The sequence below is a fragment of the Phycodurus eques genome, chromosome 2, assembly GCF_024500275.1.
Source record: "Phycodurus eques isolate BA_2022a chromosome 2, UOR_Pequ_1.1, whole genome shotgun sequence".
Taxonomy (NCBI): Eukaryota; Metazoa; Chordata; class Actinopteri; order Syngnathiformes; family Syngnathidae; genus Phycodurus; species Phycodurus eques.
Window position 1 is genome coordinate 11,804,382 of NC_084526.1, and position 24,458 is coordinate 11,828,839.

General features: G+C 40.3%; 1 protein-coding gene across 6 annotated transcripts in view; it reads left to right on the forward strand.

The window, feature by feature from the left end:
• ush2a (Usher syndrome 2A (autosomal recessive, mild)) overlaps positions 1 to 24,458 on the forward strand; it is a 239,970-nt gene that overhangs the window by 68,982 nt on the left and 146,530 nt on the right. For all 6 annotated transcript variants that reach the window (XM_061667225.1, XM_061667224.1, XM_061667255.1 and 3 more), the window contains 5 exons: positions 7,932 to 8,038; positions 8,417 to 8,540; positions 20,330 to 20,460; positions 23,324 to 23,450; positions 24,221 to 24,322. In XM_061667225.1, coding sequence (XP_061523209.1) covers positions 7,932 to 8,038; positions 8,417 to 8,540; positions 20,330 to 20,460; positions 23,324 to 23,450; positions 24,221 to 24,322 — 591 coding nt within the window. The remainder of the gene's footprint in view (positions 1 to 7,931; positions 8,039 to 8,416; positions 8,541 to 20,329; positions 20,461 to 23,323; positions 23,451 to 24,220; positions 24,323 to 24,458) is intronic.

The window sequence follows — 24,458 nt, forward strand, 5'->3', positions numbered from 1 at the left end:
TGTAATCTACATACCATAATTTGTCGTGTATAATTTGCATCCCCCCACCCCTGCCCCAAAATAATCAAGTCGATTGAGCGCATTATAAATACGTATAAGGAAAATTTAAAAACATTTGACCTAGGGGTTGTGAAAAAAGGTTCTTTCATGCCAGTATGACATGAAATGTCAAATGTAACAAATTTATGACAGCAAATTTTTGCTGCTCACCCGAGAATATGACTCCTTCGCAGGTGCTGCCATATGGATATAAAATCCAAATTATTGTGGATTTCGTTCTGATTCAGTATTTTCAAATGGGGAAGTGGGCATAGCTAGAAATGTCTAGATAAATTTTGGTGACAACTGGTCGCAGTTTTGTGACATTAAGCGATCTTAACCTTTTTCTCTATGGTGAGAACGCTTAACCTCCATACATCCCAAAATATTAGGGATTTCATTCTGACATTTTTAGAGGTTTATGAGGGCAGAGGTAGAGATGTCGACATAGATTTTGGTGATGATTCGTCACAGTTTTCTGACAACAAAAACAAACAGAATTAAGTCAGTATTTCTTTGAAAACCCTAATAACATTTGGATAATCCTTCACATTTTCCATGGGCAGCTATGGCACATGCATGGATGGGGATAGATTCATGAGGTCCGCGGACATATTTAATTCGCCCGTGGTTATCACCAGCTCAACTTGTATTTAACAGGTTGTCTTTTGCCACATTGGCCAAGTGACAATGCACCGTCACGCATGGATGGCTGTCTCCACATATGCAAGACCGTCATTCCACTTCACTTAAAGGGAATGTGTTTACGCCCACTGGCGCAGACAGTCCCTTTTGTGAAATGCGGCAGCTGCATGCATCTGCGAAATTACGACAACCTGGTCTAACCCGCCCCTCACAGAGTTACGTCACGCGCTGCGCCGGATTTGAGCTTGTCAGGAAAATAGAGCCCTTAATCTTAACACACACCTTTTTAAAAAATCATTAATTGCTTTCATTCTCTTTTTCCACCTTTTTTGCCATAATTGCTCAACAATTTGGCTCTTCTGTCTTGAAAAAAAAAATGGAACATGGTAGCAGAGAAACATGAATCATTCTGTGTGCAAGTGTGTGTGTGTGTTCGTGTGTTGTACTCTTACTGTTGTTCCTTCCACATACTTTTCCATCTGTTCACTCGTGGACACTACTCTTTCTCCTCATCTTACTCCTCATTATATTTTTTTGTTGTTTTGTTTATCATTTTGAGTGAATAGACAATGGATGGTTGATGGGGGAAAAAACAAGCTTACATCTATAAATACTAGCTCAGGGATTTCAGCTTTTGAACGTAGTCTTAACAGCTACATCTGTCGACATTAGCAATGTTTTCAGTCCATTCAATTCTTAAAAAGTCTTGCCTGTGCTTATGATGATGAATGATCCCTCATATTGTAATCAGTGGACTTTTTAAATGTATTTTTAATGGCTACATCTGTTGACACAGCCACAATGTTTGTTTTAAGCGATTCCAAATACTTCTCTTGACTGTAATACAGTACAATACAATATGGCTTATTGTACCCAGTTGACTTTTTGAATGTATTTTTAACAGCCACATCTGTTGCCACCATTTTGTTTCATCCAACACCAAAGATGTCCCTCGTTTCAACTCTAAGAAATGATAGCGACATATGCCGTTAGCCAGGTTTTTTTTTGGGTCGGTAATCGTATCTAAAATACTTTGCATTGCATGTGTCACACTGTTTATCACTTTATTCTTGGTAATTTAAAAACTGCAATCATGAGACTTCTCCGGAATGTCAATATTTAGATTATTCAAAAATATATCATATAATATAATGTATTTGAATAATTACTGTTTTCTAAGTTTAAAGGTGATGGTGAATGCATACATTTTCTTAGTATTGTTTTAAGTGCATTGGCTATAAAAAGACCCTTGTTCAAATGCCATGTATATATGTGTGTGTATATATATATATATATATACATAGATGTATATCTTTTTTTTCTAATCAAGTTGTACCGGGTAAGGTCGTATTAATGGTGGATATATATATATAAAATGTTTTCATGCAACAGAAAAATGGCATTTGAACAGGAGTGTAGACTTTTTTTTTTTTTTTAATCCAGTGTATGTATAAGGTCCTCTATATACAATACTACGCACCGTATAATTAAACAGCATATATTAACGTGCTTTCTCGGGTATAATACGCACCCCCAAAAATTGACTTTAAAAAAATCAGGAAAACCCTTGTTCCTGTGTGTAATGCGCACCCATGGCTTTCTATCTATTAATATATTTATATGCAATAAATATTAGTGGTGAGCCCCTCCTATTTTTTTTTATTTATTTAAGTCCGATCAGTATTAATATTAAAACACTGGTTTTGTTGTTCTTTAGTAATGTATGAATTACTGTAACACACCCAAGTGTTTAGTTTTAACACTGTGGCTTTACGGAGGTATTTTCCACCTGCTACGAGACCATTGGCACATCAGCCGGCTTGCACATCATCTGAAAGCTAGAGCGGTCATGTGCCCAGGTAGACACTTTAACTCGTGGTGCAAGATAATAAAAACATAGTTAAGACACAACAAAAGCTGCAGAGGGCGGATAAACACGCATTGGCTCGATTAACCTTCACATTATTAAAAATATTTTGAGAATTAGGGGACTAACTGACATTTAACAGCATTTTAACAACTATACAATGGCGCTAGGCACGCTGAGAAATCAAGTCTTATGAGAGCATGCTGCCTTTTTTTTAAATTTTTGAATTTTTTTAAAACGTCATTGTTGTTTATCTTGCACCAGGAGTGAATGTATTATCTGGGCACATGACCTCTTTAGCTTTCAGTATGTTGTACAAACCGGCTAACGTGCCAATGGTAACTTGCGAGATGGAATATAACTTTATAAAGCCGCAGTAATATATACATTACTAAAAAACGAGTAAACTTTAGTATCATTAATAATACTGCAGTGTCAAAACTTTACACTAGGGTGCATCACAGCCTTAATACTTACACACAATAAAGGTATAGATGAATGATAACATTTAAAATGTGAACATAAATCTGAAAGTTAATACACTAATAAATCACAAGATTTAAAACTAATTGATGGCTTTTCTAAAACACATCTACTCATATACCTTATTTCACTGTGAAGAAATGTTGTAACTTTTACCATACCCATGTATAATGTGCACTATTGATCTCTGGAGTTTTGTGGAGAAAAGAAATGTGCATTATACACAAGAAGTTGCGGTAATTGCATGTAATATGTACATCCAAATTTACAACCATTCCCCCACCTGAAAAAAAAGTGTGATCTACTAATAATTGTAGTACTGCTCCAGTGGATCCTGTATAGTCGAACACAATGTGGTCCGTGACATTGTTGGACTTCAAAGTCGTGCTAATTACAAGATATGTTTTTCCATATAAGAAATAATGTTTCCAAATAGGAAATAATAATAATTATTATTGTTATTATTATTATTAGTAGTAGTAGTCGTCATACAACCTTCATTAGATGTACAGGCAATGATGCAAGTAACAACACATAATAATGTCTTAACATAATGGAGACATAACAACATAATGGAGAGGAGACAGCAGAGCAGATCCTATCACAGCAAGTAAAATTTCTGGTTCTGTGGTTATCCTCACACTTACACTTTGCCATCACTGGTACACTTCTTTGGTGGCATTACAAAAAAAAAAAACAGAAAAGGAAAACATTTTTTAGGACTAAATACTTTAATTGCTCACACAGCTGAAATTTAACCAGAGTTGCTGACTCGCACAACCACTCGTCAAACTCTTAACTTCAGAAGCATGTTTTTCATGGACATTTTAATTTGAGCTGCAAATTCGTGTGTTTCACTCTATTTGGATTAAAATTATACCCTCTTGTTACAGGTGAATACCTCTTGCATGATTTGTACAAAGTATCTAAGTATGTTAATGTAATCAAATGTAACATGGTGATGTCTACTAAAGGAAACACTATGGAAAAATTTTGCAAACCGCATGAAGTGGTACATTAAGCGGCACTGCTAGTAAGGTGCACTTGAGTGTGTTACTGATGCACTAATAAATCTAGCATTAGTATGACCGGGCTATTAGAGGCTGGTACCATCTGTTGTAAGCGAGCTGGCAGCATCTGCAAAACCAGCGGAGCTACAAGTAAGCACATGACCAAACATTAACGTGCACACTGAGACAGATGCAAACTGTCCATATGTGTTGAAGCATTTGCAATTGTTTCCTTGTGCTTGTCTCTCCAGGAAGTTATCGATCACAACGTAAAGTGAGTGGCTAATCAGGGACTGATGGTGATGTTTTATGTATTCTACATCCATAAAGACTTGTTCTACAAGACACACACACACACACACTTACACACTCACACTGTAGCACCACTCAACAGAACAGGGCATTTATTGATTTACGCATAATTGGCCTAAGGCCCTTCTTGAGGAGAGAAATATGCATGGCAAGGGATGACCATGTCAATAAGTTGTGTGCTTGTGTGTGTGGTGTAACTGTACGCTAAAGAGCCTGTTAAGACATGTCGCTTGCTGCAAAAACAAAAAAGTCCAACATGCACTTTGGCTCCTGGGAGCTGCTCCATGATTTAGCTGCTTCATTACAATCTCGGCAGCTAAAATTAACCTTTCTGTTGGACTGTTAACCTTGTGTGTGTGTGTATGGATGTGTGTTTGAAGCGACACTGATAAGGTAACTGAACATGTCATTGTATGAAACACACATTTTGGTGAATTAACAAGCACAACACCAGTCAACAGTCACTTGCACTGCACTAAAACTTAATATCTGATTGAAAGGTGTTACTGGTGAGCCATTGTTCATGTACAAGAGCATATTGGAATTGGAACTTAGAGCTTTATACTTTTTTTTACAATTTATTTATCGTGACTTTAAATTGTTCCACCATCACACCTTTAAATAAGAGACATTATTTTTGCACTTTTACAAATTTCAGAAGTAATCCATTCACACAATATTATAGTATATTTGCTTTTAGATTTATCAGTTAAAACCTCAATGGGGAAAAAAAGAGAGAAAGTTTGCAGCAACATTTGCAGTGTGTTACGGTGTTTGTGTGTAGCAGTCACACACACACATTGCTGAAAAATTGTCCAATTCAAATGTAATACAGTACTTATTTGTTTCATACTAAACTCTCTGGTAGAATTGCATTATTAGTTTTAGCATTTTTCTTCTTTTTGTTTTTTCATAAAGTATGCTCTGAAGAAGAAAGCGTCCAAACTAAGGCCCAGGGGCCATTTGCGGTCCGCCGTCCACTTTTTATTTTAATTTTTTTTAAAGTGGCCCCTGGCATATACTAAAAATAGCATTTGACACCCCTTGGTCAAGCATTGTACTACTTTGAGGGCAACACCCCTGACAACTTCTACAACAAATAAACAATTTACAATGAAAATAATGGCGGCACGGTGGCCGACTGGTTAGAGCGTCAGCCTCACAGTTCTGAGGACCCAGGTTCAATCCCCGGCCCCGCCTGTGTGGAGTTTGCATGTTCTCCCCGTGCCTGCGTGGGTTTTCTCCGCGCACTCCGGTTTCCTCCCACATCCCAAAAACATGCATGAATTGGAGACTCTAAATTGCCCGCAGGCATGACTGTGAGTGCAAATGGTTGTTTGTTTTTATGTGCCCTGCGATTGGCTGGCAACCAGTTCAGGGTGTACCCCGCCTCCTGCCGATGACAGCTGGGATAGGCTCCAGCACGCCCGCGACCCTAGTGAGCAGAAGCGGCTCAGAAAATGGATGCCACAGAAATAATTATAAGTTTTCATATCTTTATTGAAAATAACATGTAAACATTCACAGGACAGGGAGGAAAAGTAAGTGAACCTGTAGGCTACGGATTCTCTAAGAGCTAATCAGAGTCAGGTGTGAGCCAACCTGGGGTCCAATCAATAAAACAAGCTTGGAGGTGTGGCTTAAATCTGTCTCCTGTCAATAATTATTCCCTGATGTTTACCATGCCTCGCTCAAAAGAGCTCTCTAAAAGTCTTGATGTTCATCAGTCCACTGTTAGACAAATTGTCTATAAATGGACAAAGTTCAGCACTGTTGCTTCTCTTCCAAGGAGTGGCCGTCCTGGAAAGATGACTGCAAGAGCACTGCGTAGAATGCTCAGCAAGGTTAAAAAAAAAAAAAAAGAAAAAAAGAACCCCAGTGTCAGCTGAAGACTGAATACTTTTTCCTTTCTTTCCTCTGAATTATTATGTGCTATAAAAATATGAACCTGTTTATTGTTGTGATTTAGGTGAAGATCAGACTACATTTTTTGACCAATTTATCCAGAAATGTAAGAAATTCCAAAGGGTTAACACACTTTTTCCTCCCACTGTATCACAATTCTCTCTTTCTCTCTCTCTCTCTCTCTTTTTCTCTCTCTCTCTCTCTCCGTCGGCCAATGTGTGTGTGTGTATATGTATGTATATGTGTGTCTGCGTGCGTGAGCAGCAGACAATGTTCTTAATGTCACCATAGCTCAATTTCAATAGACTGGTAAAGCTATTGATTGGCAGTAATTTATGGTTTGATGTGCCAAGATGAGAAGCTGTCCACTCCGCTTTTAAGAGCTCTATTAGAAGTCACACTGAAGATGGTCGCACGTGTGTTACGGAGAGCTAATATACACCCACCGAAAACCATTTAGACCATTAGAGAGGGACACACACACACACACAGAGAAATACAAGAATGGAGCGACACTTAATTGCACATACATCTGTACACTATTCCGTCACTGGCTAGGTTTCCCCTCGCCATTATTGAATATATCACGCCGCCGGTCTTGGCGTGATTTATTTATAATACATATTGAAGCTGCAGCTCCAGTAGCACTCATTGCGTTTCAAAGGGACATTTAATTCAACATCTAAAGTGAGGGAAGGAAATTAAATTGACCCTTCGCTGAATGAAATTGTAACTTTCGCTAAGACCATATGTTGAAAAATACTAGGGGTCAAAAGGAAAACTAGACAATGTTTTACTATATATAAAGAAAAAAAAGCTATGATACCTTGTGTTAATTAAAATACTAGTAAAGCAATATGACTTTAATGCCTACAATGGTTATTGCACCGGACTATCGCAATATTAGTCATTCGAAATGCTCTAACTGCTAGAGGACTCTGCATCTTTTTGCACAATTGTTTTTTGTCAATGTCTTTATGTCTCCAAAGTGTTCTGTAAATTGACTGTCTGTTGTACTAGAGCGGCTCCAACTACCGGAGACAAATTCCTTGTGTGTTTTGGACATACTTGGCAAATAAAGATGATTCTGATTCTGATTTTATAAGGCTCATTTGTAGGTATAACATTTTAAAAAATCATGATGTACCGGTATCATACTATTCTCTCGTTATGTATGGTTCTACAGCCTTGTAATGAGGCGTCTGAGGACCATTTGGTTTGTGAACTTGAAGTTACCAATTATGCATTATAAAGGACTCTTAAAAACCTTAAGGAACAATGGGTTAGATATACATACCAATGTATACTCACAGGGCTTTACAGTAAGTATGCCTGTACAATCTAATGAGAAGTAAAAACAAACAAAAATATTTGATTCATCCAATATTTTTATTTGTTGGGGGTACATTAGTGAACCCCATTGGTGTTTTCCCCATTTCATGGAACTGAAAAAGGCAGTGAAAATATTTCCAACATGCCTTTCATAATTTCAGGCCAGTGCCTCCTTACATCTTTAAAGGTTTGCATTATTGCTTTTTATAACATTCACTTCAAATGTGTTTTTTGATTGTCCAATTAACAGTGGATATTTTTCAATAAATGGGCAGGTGCAGTTTCAGCGAGAGGAAATATACTTTTTTGGTCTCAGTTTTCTACTTCTCTCTTCGCAGCTCCAACAGGACTTTCCCCACCTCGACTATTCCCAGTCAATGAAACCACTATTCAGATAGAGTGGGATGTCCCATCTCAACTCAATGGACCACATCCAATGTACCAGGTCTGTAAACAGGTTAAGGTTGTCTGTTGTTGTAGACACAAACCACAGTGTAATCATGGGACACAGTTGTGCATGGCAAGAGGGATGATGTTTGTTTTTATCCCAATCATGACGTCCCAGGTAAGTTTTAAGAGAATTTCAATCCATCCAGCACAAACATGCCCTTAAGTCAAGCATGAGCTGTCCCGAGTGGGCATAAAGGGTCAAGGTCACAATGGCCTCATGAAATACGGTCTTCCCCATAGCTCAATAACTCATGAGCTGATTATAACAATTTGAAACCAATGTCTAATAGGCTGGGATGGAGGTATCGCTATTTGAAGTATTGTTGTCGTTGTAGTCTTCCTTGTATTCATTCAGTCATGTTGTTATTTCCAGGTGGAGAGGACAGACGTTTCTGTTTCAGACCCCCAAGGTCCTTTCATCAGAGGTACCAGGTTCTCTGGCACTGGTTACTACCAGTTTCCCAGTGACTCCCTGCCTTTTAACACCGACTTCAATGGTAAGAAAGCACATCCAGAATCAGACGTGATGTCAGGGGCTCAAGATAAAAAATAAATTTCTGTGTTCCCAAGGTAACACAATATATATACAACATGGCTGTATAAAGAGAAGAAAAATGCATTAAATCAGATATCCGCAGATCAGAATCAGGTCTCTTCCAAATGTGGATAAAAATATCATACCTGATATCTGCCAATGCGACAGCAGCGTAAAGTGACAGATCAGATCTACCCCATCAGTGTGGCAACTACACACCCACATCTCTTCAAACAACACAAACAAGTAAAGAAAAACACCCGCTATAAGTCTTAGATAGAGTAAAAACATATAAACCATTGAATAGCTAATGAAATAATGATTAAAAATGGTGCCTTAGGTCTACAGTCTGGAAGTGTGTATACACAACAACATTTATTATTTATTGCGGTTTATTTCAGTGTTGTCACTACCCTGTTTTGACACTCGTGTAGTTGTTTATGTACATTTTGGACAGCTCTGAATGTTGGATGTCTTCAATGAATGTAAACTGTAAACCGAGATGGATACATACAATGTAAATGTGTACTGTATGTGTCACATCCCATATATATTGTACATGTAAGTATACAGTCCAAAAAAAATGTATGATGTAGAAACTAAATTAGTTTTGGGCATTTCAATCCAGCCATAGTGTTATCATATACAGTACACTGGCTTTAGTGGTGTTCTTTTTTTCCCCCTGACTAATTACTCTGCATAATCACAGTGTTCTCGTGACAATCCTTTAGGATGACTTCTGCAGTCATCTTAAAGGACAATTATCTTTCTGTTTACCGGCATCATTAGAGGGTTGAGCTGCTCATCCAAACATGTTCTGCTTCATCTGAGAACATCAGCCAGTCTGACGCTCATAATTAATGACTGCTGATACTAATCAGTGCGATTTGAGCGGCAAAAGCTCTTCTGTGCCATCCAAAGCTCGTTCACTGCCTTGGATAAACGTATCACAACTTTGTTCTTTGTTGTTCATAATTTTAAAGGTCCCATGCCATTAAATTTTTTAAGTTGTCATAATCTTTGATGTCCTTTTATCTGGTTCGCAAGATTATTTGGGTTTGAAATGCCCAGGATGCCCTTTTTCAAGCTATTCTACTTAGTCTTTTACAGGGTTGGCACTGAGTCATGAAACCTCTTAGCCAATGTGACTAAACAGTATAAAAATCTCCTTGCCACACTTGTGTGTAATTAGCCACATCATCACGTTTATGTGGGTAAACGTTTAGCCACACTTAGCCAGTCCTTGTGACAGGGAAGCCGATAAGCTTTAACAATGTGGGCCCAATTAAAACTACCTTGTCATCAATTAGAAGTAGGGCAGAACAATTTGGGAAATTACTTTTAATTGCGAGTTTTTTTTTGTTTTTTTTTAAAGCAAATATTGCGATTTAGCATGCGATTTTTCGGGAGGCACTTTACTTGCAGCAAACACAAGAAATAAATTATTCCAAACACAACTTTGGATATTGCCAAGCAATAACTCTTTCCTGTAGGACAGGCCTAAATGTTATGATGAATTTATATGAAGAATAAATCATTATTTTACTATTGAATTGTAAAAAGAAAAAACTTCAATCACAGTAGAATATTGACTTAATGATTTAACTTTATACCTTGTAAAAATGTAATACTGTATAATGATGCTCTTGCCAGTAGCAGTAGCACTGCTGTCAGCCAGCCGAGTAGATTTAACAACTCCCTCTGCTGGTTGCAGCCAAATAGTGCACTCTAATTTTCCTCAATTGCTCCAAAATTCTATGAATCAACAATCCATTCCCCTCAATTAGCAGAATTCTTAACGGGCAGTGAATCGATCATTATGGCCAAAACTATAATAAAAAAAAGAACCACTGCATATGCGCCGTTTCCACAGACTGCGGTGTCAACCTTTGACAATGGGAATATGATCTGAACAGTTTGACTTTAGATTGTATCATTCATATTTCTGGGGATATACTGTAGCCTAAAGTCTATCAACATACAGTGGGTTCGGAAAGTATTCAGACACCCTTACATTTTTCACTCTTTGTTATATTGCAGCCATTTCCTAAAATCATTTAGGTTCATTTTTTTCCTCACTAATGTACACACAGCAACCCATAGTGACAGAAAGAAACGGAATTGTTGAAATTTTTGCAGATTTATTAAAAAGGAAAAACTGAAATATCACACAGCCATAAGTATTCAGACCCTTTGCTGTGACACTCATATTTAACTCAGGTGCTGTCCATTTCTTCTGATCATCCTTGAGATTGTTCGACACCTTCATTGGAGTCCAGCTGTGTTTGATTATACTGATTGGACATGATTAGGAAAGCCACACCCCTGTCTATATAACACCTTACAGCTCACAGTGCATGTAAGAGCAAATGAGAATCATGAGGTCAAAGGAACTGCCTGAAGAGCTCAGCGACAGAAATGTGGCAAGGCACAAATCTGGCCAATGTTACAAAAAAATGCACTTAAGTTTCCTAAGAGCACAATGGCCTACATAATCCTTAAATGGAAGACGTTTGGGATGACCAGACCCCTTCCTATAGCTGGCCAAACTAAGCAATCGAGGAGAAAAGAGCCTTGGTGAGAGAGATAAAGAAGAACCCAAAGATCACTGTGGCTGAGCTCCAGAGGTGCAGTCGGGAAATGGGAGAAAGTTCTAGAAAGTCACTGCAGCCCTCCAACAGTCGGGCTTTATAGCAGAGTGGCCCGACAGAAGCCTCTCCTCAGTGCAAGACACATGAAAGCCCGCATGGAGTTTGCTAAAAAACACCTGAAGGACTCCAAGATGGTGAGAAATAAGATTCTTTGGTCGGTTGAGACCAAGATAGAAAGTTTTGGCCTTAATTATAAGCGATGTGTGGAGAAAACCAGGCACTGCTCATCACCTGTGCAATACAGTCCCAACAATGAAGCATGGTGGTGGCAGCATCATGCTGTGGTGGTGTTTTTCAGCTGCAGGGACAGGACGACTGGTTGCAATTGAAGGAAAGATGAATGCGGCCAAGTACAGGGCTATCCAAGGACGAAAACATTCAGATTGCTCAGGACCTCAGACTCACCTTCCAACAAGACAATGACCCTAAGCACACAGCTAAAATAACAGGAGTGACTTCAGAACAACTCTGTGACTGTTCTTAAATGGCCCAGCCAGAGACTTGACTTAAACCCAATTGAGCATCTCTGGAGAGACCTGAAAACGGCTGTCCACCAATGTTCACCATTCAACCTGACAGAACTGCAAAAATTTCAACAATTCCTTTTTTTCTGTCAATATGGGGTCCTGTGTGTATATTGGGGGGGGGGCTTGATTTTAGCAAATGGCTGCAATATAAAAAGAGTGAAAAATTTAAGGGTGTCTGAATACTTTCCATACCCACTGTACATTCACTCAAAGGTTTTCAGTATTAGTAAAATACAAAATTGTTGTACTTGCCTCTGGCTATTTGAGCTCCTCACTCCAAGCTCTACTTGTTTCTACTGAACACTATATACGGTGTTGTTATTTTTCATTTTATCTCACCCATGCACCTTGATCACAAAGGAAACGTGTTTTCTCTGAGTAGAACCTTATCCTCTGCTCCACTCTTCTTCTTCATAAAATGTAATGGATCAGACAATCACTTTCAGACCAGATCTATTCTGGACCATCAATGTGCCAGCAGTCCTCAAACCATCGCCCTCTTACAACCATCAATACTAATAGCATCATCTACAGACAATTATTCCCATCGAAGCGCACGGAACAGCGAACAAATCAAAGCCAAATTGGATTATGAATGTAATGCAGTGTAATGCCCCCTCGAGAGTCAATTGATCACAGAGGAGAGAGTCGTAAATCGTTGATGCCTCGAGGAAACCAAGCAACTCTGTGCACTCACAACTGTCACATTTGGATTCGCATATACTGTAAAGTGTTTTTAACAAAAACATTTTTTAAATCGCTTCGATACACAAAGCCTGTGACCTCTCATTTGGATTGTAATTCAGAACCACTCTGAAAAACAGTTATACTTTTGTTTTACTATTGTTTTATAGTTTATGATCTCCTTCCTAAACATGCCAATTAAGGGTGCATCTTTGAACAGGGTCAATACTTTGTTCAAAAGATATATACAGTATATACTCTTTACATTTGTACTCCCTTGTCTGGCCTTTGACCTCCTGTTATGCCCACCAAATTATTTTTTTCAGAGTAGGTTGTTTTTTATTATTATGATAGGAGTACATTCTTCCATAAAATGAGTCTGTTCAGTTGTGATTAACGATGCTTCTTAATCCTGAATGAATCCGGGGTACTTAAGGTCAGTGTGTATCACACTGAATCTTACTTTAGCTAAAAGAGGATTATAAGTATATGCAATTAGTGCACTGATATGAATACCAGCTAAGTGCTTGTTTCCATAAATGCATGTTAGTCCATTCATCTTTTCTATGATGCATCTATATATAAAAGTCCCATGATGTGACTTCCTACTTGTACTTTTATCGGTGAAGGAATATGTGCGGAATACATTACACTGGGAGAAATAATGGATTTAAATGGACACTGGCTCTAAAACAGATTATGCAGTATAATGCATCCTACATATTTAAGATAATCCAGATGTATTTCCTCAGCCTTCATAAAATGAAGAGAAATTAAACATCAAAAACATTGGTTAGGCAAAACAAAACAAAAAAATAGAAAGAATGGATGCCAGAACAAATAGACTTGGATCATTTACAGTACAGTCTTGCAGCACTGCTGAAGTGACTGAGCAGGAAAGAGGGAAACGTTAAATGATACAAATTATTTTTCCTTAATTAATATGATTGATTGCCAGGCATTGATGTTGAGAGGAGAGGGGGAGAAATGTGTGAAAGGAAAGTTTGCACAGACATCATTAGTTTTTCCCCATTTAAAGATTAATCAGAAGAGGCTGGGCTCTTTAATTCTGTCATTTGTATATTTAATGGGCTGCAGCAGAATCTATGGGTGTAATTAGCTAGCTGCCGCGCTCTCATTAATACGCCAAGCTCTGATTAATGCCAGCAGAGAGCTAACATGACTGGAGCTATTCAGGTTATGTTGGCTAGATGATTACACACAACCTCGTCCGTTTGCTGAGACAGACAGAGCAGAAACATTTAACAAAGTAGGAAACGGTACATTCAAATAGTCAAATTGATATCATTAGACACTTTTAAAATCTCATATTGTTAATGAAATATTTTGAAAAAAATTGTGATCTATGATTGTATGATGCAAAAGTACATGCACATATCACAGCATTGCTGTGATAGAAAAGAATCACACAGTCACACAGTGATGTTTATCAAGGATAGACAACTATGCTAAACATTTCACATGAGCACCCTTCCCTCCTTTTTAATGAAAAGAGTTTATCCTCCCTCCCAATTTGGGGTTCCTTTGGTAAAGTGTGAACATAGTAACTGAATCCAGCGCGACTGGCGGCGTAAATCTGCATGGAGGCGGGTTAGACCAGGTTGTTATTATTTTGTAGATGTGGGCAGCCGGCGTTTTAAAAAACGATTGTTCGTGCATGTGCCCCTCCTCCTCCATAGCCTACCCTCGCTCTGCCGAAACCCCCAGTTTGTCGCAGCGAGTCTTGCGCTTGCACGAAAATCAAAATGAGTCACTTTTGACACTGAATCGCAGCAGCTCTATGAAAATATAGCCCTTAAAATTTAGTAGCACTGTTTCAGCCATTCGGCGGCACGGTGGACGACTGGTTAGCACAACTGCCTCACAGTTCTGAGGACCGGGTTTCAAATCCCAGCCCTGCCTGTGTGGTGTTTGCATGTTCTCCCCGTGCCTGCGTGGGTTTTCTCCGGGCATTCCGGTTTCCTCTCACATCCCAAAAACATGTCTGGTAGGTTGATTGAGGACTCTAAATTGCCCTTAGGTGTGAATGTGTGCGTGAATGGTTGTTTGTTTATATATACCCTGCGATTGGCTGGCGACCAGTTAAGGGTGTACCCTGCCTCTCGTCCCAGCACTGAGGTCACTCTCACATGGTTGGATGTGAAGCAATTTGGTTTGCTTGGATTTTTTTACTGTTTGAAAAACAAAACAAACTGATTGCGACCAGAGAAAGTGAACTACAGTTTAGGTAAAAATATGGCACTCCCGGATACTTTTGACTAGATGACTGTGATAAGTCTTTTCCAATTAGCCGAATCCCTGTCGAAAATACTTCCGCTGATTTTGTGTGTGCGTGTGTGTGTGTGTGTGTTCGTGTGGTGCAGACTCCTGTCATGATGCATGCGCAGGTCTGTTTGTTGATGGCTCCAAAGTGGTTGTCAGCATGAAGTAGCACAAGTCCTGGGGGGAAATCCCAGGGTAGTAATGCTGAGCACGAGCAGAGTGTTACTTAGCTGCTGTACATTTGGACCAAACACCTTCCTAAGCAAGTGTTGACATTCCCTGTCAAGTTGTTACACACAGCAAAATTTTAAATCTAATAATTTTAAACAATCCCCCATTATTCACGGAATGAATCCATTCTCATTTCTGTGACATGGCAAAAACGCCAGAAAATTATTTTTCTATTGTAGCGTCTCTTTAATTAAGACAAAGAACAGTTACTGTCCGTCATAACCACACCAAAAAAACATCCAACAGATTGTTGCGGCATTGTGTTTGGAAGTTCCGCCTGCACACACTGTAATCACTCGCTCCGCTCCCAGCGCCCGACTCGCTTTCCCAATCACAAATCTATCAGCTGTTCAAATTTGTGATTGACTGTCATCGGGAATAGAAGAATAAATAAGATGGTGGTACTCATGTCTGCTATGGCTACTTTGGCTCACGATATTTTCGCCAAACTAGGACTGAACACAGCATCAAACCCAGTGGAATCTGTAATAAAGGTTTAGCGGAACATTGCTTGACAGCCAGTTCGTGTTGTCACTTTGAAGATCCAATGGTCAGTAAGTACTGATGTGGTAGCCATTCTAGCGCCAATTGCTATGTTGCTCGGATCCATCAGCCAACAAAACAATGGTGTTTCCCACCAGCACAGGCCACCACAGCAGCGAAGGCCCCATTGATGTTACTCCTGTACTTTACTGTGCAGTCAAATGGTCATTGTTTTACCCCAGACTACACCACTATAGTAATTCTGTTGTTGACGTGTATGTACAGGTACTGTACTTAGAGGATCTGTGTCCCTAGCTGTAAGTTGTTGATTGTGTTTTTAAAGTTAGAAAAATGTTTGAAGGAACGTCAATTACTCTTGGAAATTGGCTATTTGCGGTCAGGCTCAGTACCCGGTTCCGCAGAAATAAATATCCATCCATCCATTTTCTGAGCCGCTTCTCCTCACTAGGGTCGCGGGTGTGCTGGAGCCTATCCCAGCTATCATCGGGCAGGAGGCGGGGTACAACCTGAACTGGTTGCCAGCCAATCGCAGGGCACATACAAACAAACAACATTCGCACTCACATTCACACCTACGGGCAATTTAGAGTCCCCAATTAATGCATGTTTTTGGGATGCGGGAGGAAACCAGAGTGCCCGGAGAAAACCAATTTTTTTTATCAGGAAACAAAAACAAGATACATAAATGTTGATGGAGAGTGTAGTGCAAGGGTTTAAAATAAAAATTGAAATGCATAAAATAAAAATCAATATAAATGGCAGACAACACAGAGAAAAGCTAAAGAGGTCAAGAAAAAGAGAAGGAAGGTTTAAAGCAAGGGGAAGACAAAAAATAGTCATGGAGAAGGTTAAAAGGTTAGAAGGTTTAATGTAATGTCAGGTATCTGTCATGACTTCACTCTTCTTTGCACTGACAAGGCCACCAATGTAAATGACACATGCCTGCTTGATGTACACAACACGTCCAAATGCAAGGAATTGTTGATCATGTCTTCAATGCATATTGTGCACTCTATATACATGTGGTTATAAAACATTCAGGAGAGACAATAGCAAGACTATTTTCATAAGTGTGAAAGTAAACAATGGAATTCTGTATTCTTTGTTGTCGAGGTTGCTGTTGTTTTATTATTCTATTTATTTTTATTTTTTATTTTTATTTTCACACACGGTTTGCATGGTGAGAGGAGGGGGATCTTCTCTTGTTCCTGTGTTTGCTGTTCTGGCGTCTGTGGGGGCGGAGCCTTTTTTCACTCCTTCCTGATCTCGAGGGTGGGAACCACTGGAGCGACTTCCTGGGGAGTATTGGTGGTGGGATGCTGACTTGCCCATGTTCCGTGGGTGCTGGAGCGGTGCCATGGTCCCCCGCTCTGGCTACTGGTGGGGGCGGTGGGGCCGCCCTGTCGTTCCTCCGGCCTACTTCCTCCTCTCCGTTCCTTGCGTCCCGCTGCGGTCCCCTCTTCCTCTTCCCATGGGTGAGCTGGGCGGTCCCCTGTGGGCTGTGGGGCCTGCTGTGGGGTTTTTGTCCCTGCCTGGTTTGGGGGAGGAGGGGTTCCACCTCCCACACTCGGGAGCGGGTAGTGGGTGCTAGCAGGAACGGGGGGGTCCGGGGTCAGTGCTGCGGGTCTGGGTGAGGTAGCCCTCTTCATTGGTGGTTGTCCGGCCTAATGGGTCTGACCTGCTGGAGCCATGCCTCTTAATCAGTCATCAGTCACACTCACACCATATTTTTCTCAGTAATCACATCTGGGCGCATATACATATCAAAGGGTTCTTGGGGGACTGGTATGGGATCGGGAGGGTGTGGGTGTCGGACCGGGTTTCAGCACGTCTGTGCTGTTTCCCGGTCCGTGTGCCCTGCCCCTCCGCCCTGCCTGCCCCCATGGATTTTAAATCCATCACACACACTGCCCACGTTTGAATGCAGTACATACACCCATCTGGGGGGGGCGGTGGGTCGTGGGTGGGGGGGATTTGGCTGTGCCTGGCAGCCCAGCACCCCACCTCTCTATCGGCGAACTGACCTATCCAGATTTTAATACACCACTAAGGGGGCATTGATGCACGGGGTAGGGCCAATGACTGACAGTCGGGGACCTGGCAGTCATAGTAACAGGGGGGGAGGTGGGTTCTCACTTAGTTGCATGGCGGTGCTCCTGAGTCCAGCCCCCCCACCCGGGCTGGATGACTGCTTGGCGTTGGGGCTCCCCTCTCATGGCCCGCAGCTGCTCCCTGGGTCCCCCCCCTTATCATTCCCTTGTCGGGTGCCCCTATCAGCCGTCCTTTCCAACAAACAAAGGACACTCTCCCGCCCTCGGGCTGGGCGGGGACTGGCTGCATCGCGGGCCCTGCGGGTTGGGGGCGTCTGGCTCTCCTGGGGTTGGAGGGGAGTTGGGGTGGCGGGGCGTGTGGAGCAGTGGGTGGGGTGGGGGGGGTTGTCTCGGTGGTGGCATTGGGTCCCTGTGGCCCCCACTGGGTGGCCAGTTGTCGGGGTGCCTCGGTGAGGCCGGCGGACCGCCCTAGGTCCCTCGGTGTGGGACGTGTCCCGGCTACCGGCTGCTCTCGGGTGGACCCATGGGCCTGATCCAGCCCCTCGATTGATTGGGTGGGGTCCTCACCCTCCGTGGTGCGGGCACAGCAATTACAGGACACTTCTGTCAGTCTTTGTGCATGTAAAACGGTGTCAATTCACTTCCATGTGTCCGCAGGCACACACCCCTGGGACTCTTTCAGCGGGTGTGGCGCCATGCACTTATTGCGACAAATAACTCATGAATATGCAAATCGCTTGTGATTCCCCTCATTCATACTCCCGTCCTGTCGACTTTTATAATTTCCATAGTTAATCCCACCACACTTCAGTTGTACAGCCGGGTTCACGACCCGTGTCTTGCATGCTTCTTTTCCTGTCCTTGTCGTGTTCTATCTTGTCCTGACCTTCCCTCACAGAGTGTAGCACTACAGTCCCATGCAACACTCATATTCAATGTTTCATTGTTGTCGATAATGTAATGACTTACTTCTCTCATCCTGTTTACAATTACTGCTTTGTCTTTTGTCTTTGTTTCTCTCTCCCCTCTAGAAACTTTGTTCTGTTCGACTGATTGACTCTGATTCTCAATAAACTTCAATTATAATACTAAGAAATCACAGTGGAAGCTTAAAAACGCCCCTGTGACACAATAAAACTGTTCCGGCATAAAATGGATATAATAAAAATAAAATAATAATAAAACAAGACAAACAAGAACATCACATAGTCAGGATAAAAATAATTTTATCTTTGAGTCCAGTAAAAATGGCCACTCCGAATGTTCTTGTAAGGCACATTATATTTAACATGCTCGGGAAAAAGTATGTTTGTTGTCCTGTATAAATAACATCTTGTTGGCAAATGCATTTCAATATTGTGTGCTGTACACTAGCTAATCGCAACAATAGGCCCAAAATAATAGCTTTTGAAAAAAAACAAAAATTAGGTACAGCGTCACAACCTAATGAAATCAACACAAAAGTTGCATAAAAAAATACACCTTTAAAATAATAGCGATATTAGGTTTCATTTGATGGTGTCAGAGAGGTATTTATATAAAAATATGTTTATTATGGTGATTGCAGTTCGCAGTGATATAAAACTGCACTACCTAACACTGTGGCCAGTGAGAGTATGTTCCTTCTCAGAAAAGTGTTCAAAGAATCTATCTGAAAATGGTTAATCTGCATTCATCTTGATGTGTCCATGTAACTGTTTGACTGTGCCGCATGTTAAGTGAAGACACTCTTAATTATTTTGCTAACAGCGGCTCCTGGTGAACTCTGGACTTTTTGCATTCAACTCTTCAGATCTTCCCACACTTCCGTTCCCTACAGAGAGACAGACGTACACACGTAGATGCACCCATGAAACTGTAGCTCTGGTAGTGGATTAACATTCAATCTCAGATCCAACAGAACATGACAGCACACCATGCCGGAGGAATTATTGTGCGTCTGTGTGTCAAACAGAAGAACCATTACTTTTTACTGAAGAAGTTTTGTGTATTAAGGAGGAACTGTACATTTTCCAAATTCACAAAATTTGTGTTGGGGTGCCATCAATGATCTACTCAACAAATAGGAATGAGAGACACATGTTTAAGTCTTATCACATTTTGCACATGCTTATTACAGTAGCACATAGCAAAGCAACATTATAGAGAACTACAGTGGAAACTCTAAAGTTGAAAGCCTCTGAAGTCATACAATTAATACGAGCAGCGACCCTACTCTTGAGTAAGTGGAAACACCAAACAGACGAAGTTTGTTCTAAAGCAAACGGGAAGTTGTTGTTGACTTTCACTTTCTGGACAAGCACTGTGAAGGGAAGGATGGGGATGAAAAGCAATGTAATGCATTTGAGGTTGGGCGGAGGTGCCAAATATCTTTGGAGGATTTCGGTTTTACAGATAAAAGCAAGAGATTACAAGTAAGATCTGTTAAAATAGTGGTATCAAGTCCGTCCTCTGAGGCTCGTCCTCTGAGCTTCATGTTTTCCCAAAGTATCTTAGTGGTAAGATTATCCTTGACAGTTGGCTTATAGGGAAAATGAAGCTCAGCGTTATAGTATAATTGGGATATCATGAACTTGATGGAGATGTAGAAGAAGACAAGAAATATCAATGAATGAGTTTGTTGGGGGGGTACTCTTGTCGAGAATGTTGTTCGATAGTCTTAATCTAATAGTTGTAACTCACTTTTAAACTTCTAAAAACCTTTTCATACAGCATTGTTTTGACGTCTCGTGGTTCAAGTCATACCTAATTCTTGTAGTAGATTTAAAATTTACTGTTCTGTCACAAAACTCTCACTGTTTTCATCTTACGTTGCTTCAGGTGTTGAATTGAGTTTCAAGACTCACTCTCCAGATGGCTTGCTGGTCTGTGCCCTGTCTCCTGGAAATCAGGAAGAATTTCTGGCTATCCAGATAAAAAACGGACGTCCCTACTTTTTGTTTGACCCTCAGGTATGGACACTTTTTTTTTTTTTTTTTACACACACCATCAAGAATATGCCAATAAGAGGGAACCATGGTGTCATTCAAACATCAGTGTGTATGTATAATTGCCATGCTATGGATTTATTTGGTTCAGCTGCATAATTAATAATAATACAATAAATTAACCATTCTTCCTTTACAGAAAGAGAAGCTAACGCTGTGGAGAGGTGTTATTATGTGATTATTATTATGGTTGTAATTTGCGCTAGAACTACACTCTATTATGTCAGTTTCTAATGTTTTGGTTACCGTATGTACCTGCATGAGCAAATCTTATTAGAAACAGCTGTCCAAATGATTCACCACTGAAAACTAGTCACATACTGAAACCAGTTTTTCATAGTTTAAAATCTAACTCTGCTCACTTGACATACTTGCTCACCTTCAGCAGTCCTATTTTTTCCTGATCCACTCTACACTCCTCTTCTGTCTGTCTGTCTTTTCTTCTCTCGCCAGCTCTCATCTTATAAATGTGATCTGTAGCCCGCTCATTGCGTTCTGTCAAGGAGATGGACCGAGAGGGAGGGGGGGTTGGGGGGGGGGGGGGACTTTAAAAGTGTGTCAACGTTTGAATTGGACTGCAATTAACTCATTCCCTGCAGTCACCACGCGTGAATACCAATTGCAAGCTAATTAAGCTTTGCACCCTTGCTTGTGCGCGCAGACACACACACACACACACAGCCGCTCTTCCCTTATCCATCCTTACAGACACATGTAGAGGGGTTGAAAAGTCAATGACTTGGATGATGAAAGCAATGATAGCAGACGATTGCACATATTTCCATGCGGTGACCATCTAATTAGGCTCTGAAACAAAAACAAGCATACAGGACATACAGTATATCCCTTCCTCATCAGTATCCATGCAATACTTGTAACCAAATGTCTCAATCAAAATGCAGGCAACATATTAGTTATATATGCTGCTGTATGCATGATTAGTGTGTGTGACTTCTGTGACTCGGCTGACTCTTTTATTTAGGCTAGTTCAGGATAATTAACAGTGGGAGTAGTGTCACGGTTTATTGGTGTTCCCCTAGATACATTCAGCCTGGCCCATTACTTCTCCCTATTAGCCTGTTGCGCTAGCCTAATGGGATTACAAGTGCACGGGGTGTAATTTAGCATGCAGGCTAATGATATGCTTATGAAGTGCCTACATGACAAACGTGGCATGCTCCAAAGTATGAAATACCTGTTTACTGCATGTGCATTTACACAAACACCCACTGACCTTACATTTTGGCTAACTACGCTTTATTGGTGTAGAAATGTACTGCAGACAGAAAGGTTTGTCAGTTGTCATTATCAACTCCATTTAGCAAAAGCAATACAGTAACCCGTTACAGGGTGAAGACAATCCTTTTTGTTTGTATTTCAAAATTTAAATCATCAAACTGTCACCATAATAAAATCTTAATTAACTGTACAAGCAAGGTTTTAGTTAGCCTATTTAAACCGTGTTCCTTAACTGTCATGCAAGTGTAAAAATAAATTGATAATGAAGCCAGAGCATTTAAAAATGGGTTAACTGCTATATTATAAAATTTGAAACAGTCAATTGTGCTGCCACAATAACTGATGATGCGCGTGCATGAGATGTAAGTGTCCGGGAGGTAATTCGCTTTACATCCCCCCGCTTCCTACATACCAGAGTAAGTATTGATGACTTGACCTCTATCAGATTTAGCATAAATATATTTCCAAAATCAGGGTGTAGTAATGTCACAGATTTTGTAAAATGTGCCTTAAAGGTTCAGTTCCTGGAATTTAAAGACCTTAACAAGTGAATTAAGAGCCTTACAAAATAAGACTTCTAATATGTGTGATCCAGCGATCAACACATCAAATGGAAATACGTGCTTTGGTGAGCAAATTAACACCAATTTCAGTGTGTTACATATCTGCAGGTGTTCATTTTGATTTCCTCAAATTCTTTCAAAATGATGGTGTTTGAAGTTCCAAGCTGTTATTCATTGTCAGTTGTTGGTTATGATTAAAACCGTGTGAATGACACTATTTATCCTTCTACTGTCTGTTTTCACACTAATATTTTAGCATACTTTGAACCTTAACATAACAATCACACAGTGCTTGGTCTGCAGGATAGTTAATGCTTGTAATGACTTACTCAAGGGCACCAATAGTGAGAGGTGTTTAGCATTTTTTGAGTATTTAATTGGCATGAATTTGGTCCGGTTACGTGTGCCATTAAAAGAGTGAGGGTGAGGCAGAGCACCTTTTACCCTGCTGTCTTGTTAAGAAGAGCCATCTAGTGTTGGTTGTAAAGATGCCAGAGGCTGATATACTTTGGCATTCATACATTTATTGATCCCTTCATTAAATCTTCATCACTGTTTGTGTCGATCTGTGTGCTGTCAGAGCGTTTTTCGTGAGTGTTTACCAATCTGGCACTCATGTTTTACTACATGTCTCTAATTTGCCAAAAGCGGATCACAACAATGATGTCTGCCTTTAATAGAGAAACCCCTCTTCAGCCGCGCTGGAGTGTGCTTTTGGTGACTTTACACGAATGACCATTGATTGCAAGTGCCTAACACTGGTTACGCAAGAGATGGAAGCCCTTAATTTAGTCCAGTCTGGAATTTTGATTATCATAACAATCACCACCGTGCAAACTCATATTTTATGATGGCTGACTTTGTGTGTGGATAATGAGCAAAGCAGCCATCTAACAGCTAGATTACTGATTTGACTCCTTGTTTCTCCGTTGAAGCGACTACAGTATACAGTTTTCTTTTCAGCTTCTTATTCAAGAAGTTGGATTACACAATGTTATTTTTTTACTCTTTTGTGCTTTTTGTAGGGCTCAGTGGTGACTGTGAGTGCACAAGGGGATGGGGGGCGACACTACAACGATGGAAAATGGCACCACATCATAGCAACAAGGCGAGGGGCCGTGGGAACAATCGTTGTGAACAATCAATACAGAGGTAACTCATTCATACGGACTGCTGAATGTATCGCCTGTTTGTGTGGCTGTGTAAGTGTTAATGCAGGTGTTTTTAAATGAAAGTGTGTGAATGTAAATAGCGTAGGATATAGAAGTAATTGTGCGTGTCTGCTTCATTGTGTGTAAATTTCCCAGTTGTTGAGGTATTGACCAGGTTAATCCCAGCTACTCTTTGAGGAACCTGGGGAGGAAACTACTGCTTTACACGCATGCACGCACACGTCTGTGTCACTTTCACATTTTTCACTGGTATGTTACTGCTTGTTAATAACAATTTTGCGAATAGCATTTTACCACTTTAATGGTTTTTATTTAAGAAATTAAAAGTCCCCCTTTAATGAGAGCTGGAAATTCTATAGCAATTTGCGCTACAATATTACCACCATATATTGCCAACTACTGTACACAAATATCACAATCCAGTGAGAACTCTTTGATTCATCACAATTTCTCTGTAATTTGGAAATGTTTTAAAAATTAGTCTTGCACACCAATTTTCATAAAGTGTAATATTGACATTTGATGCATGTGTATCAATGCTGTATCATAAGAAAAAAACTACATGATACATTGTGACATCCATATTTTGTCCCATCGCAGATACCTTCAATGCAGGTTATGCCCTTTTAATCATGTCAAACATGCTGCTCTCATTGTATTTGTTGCTCTTGCACCTCAATAACCACCACCGACCCGTCCAAAAAGAATATTCATACCCTCACACCCACAAACATGCTCTACCATACCTAGGAAGTTCTTCAGCCTTCAGTGGCAGCACTATAATTGGTGAGAATACAGGAGTGTTCATTGGAGGACTGCCGGAAGATTTAACTCTGCGACGGACAGATTCAGGTGAGTAAAATACAACTCTTTCTCGAAATATAAATACAAATATCCTGGCATACATTGGCATTTTGTGGCATAATTAGTTTTAAAAAAACATCTTTTATTTATTTATTTTTTTTTTAAGTATGTCCTTTGAAGAATC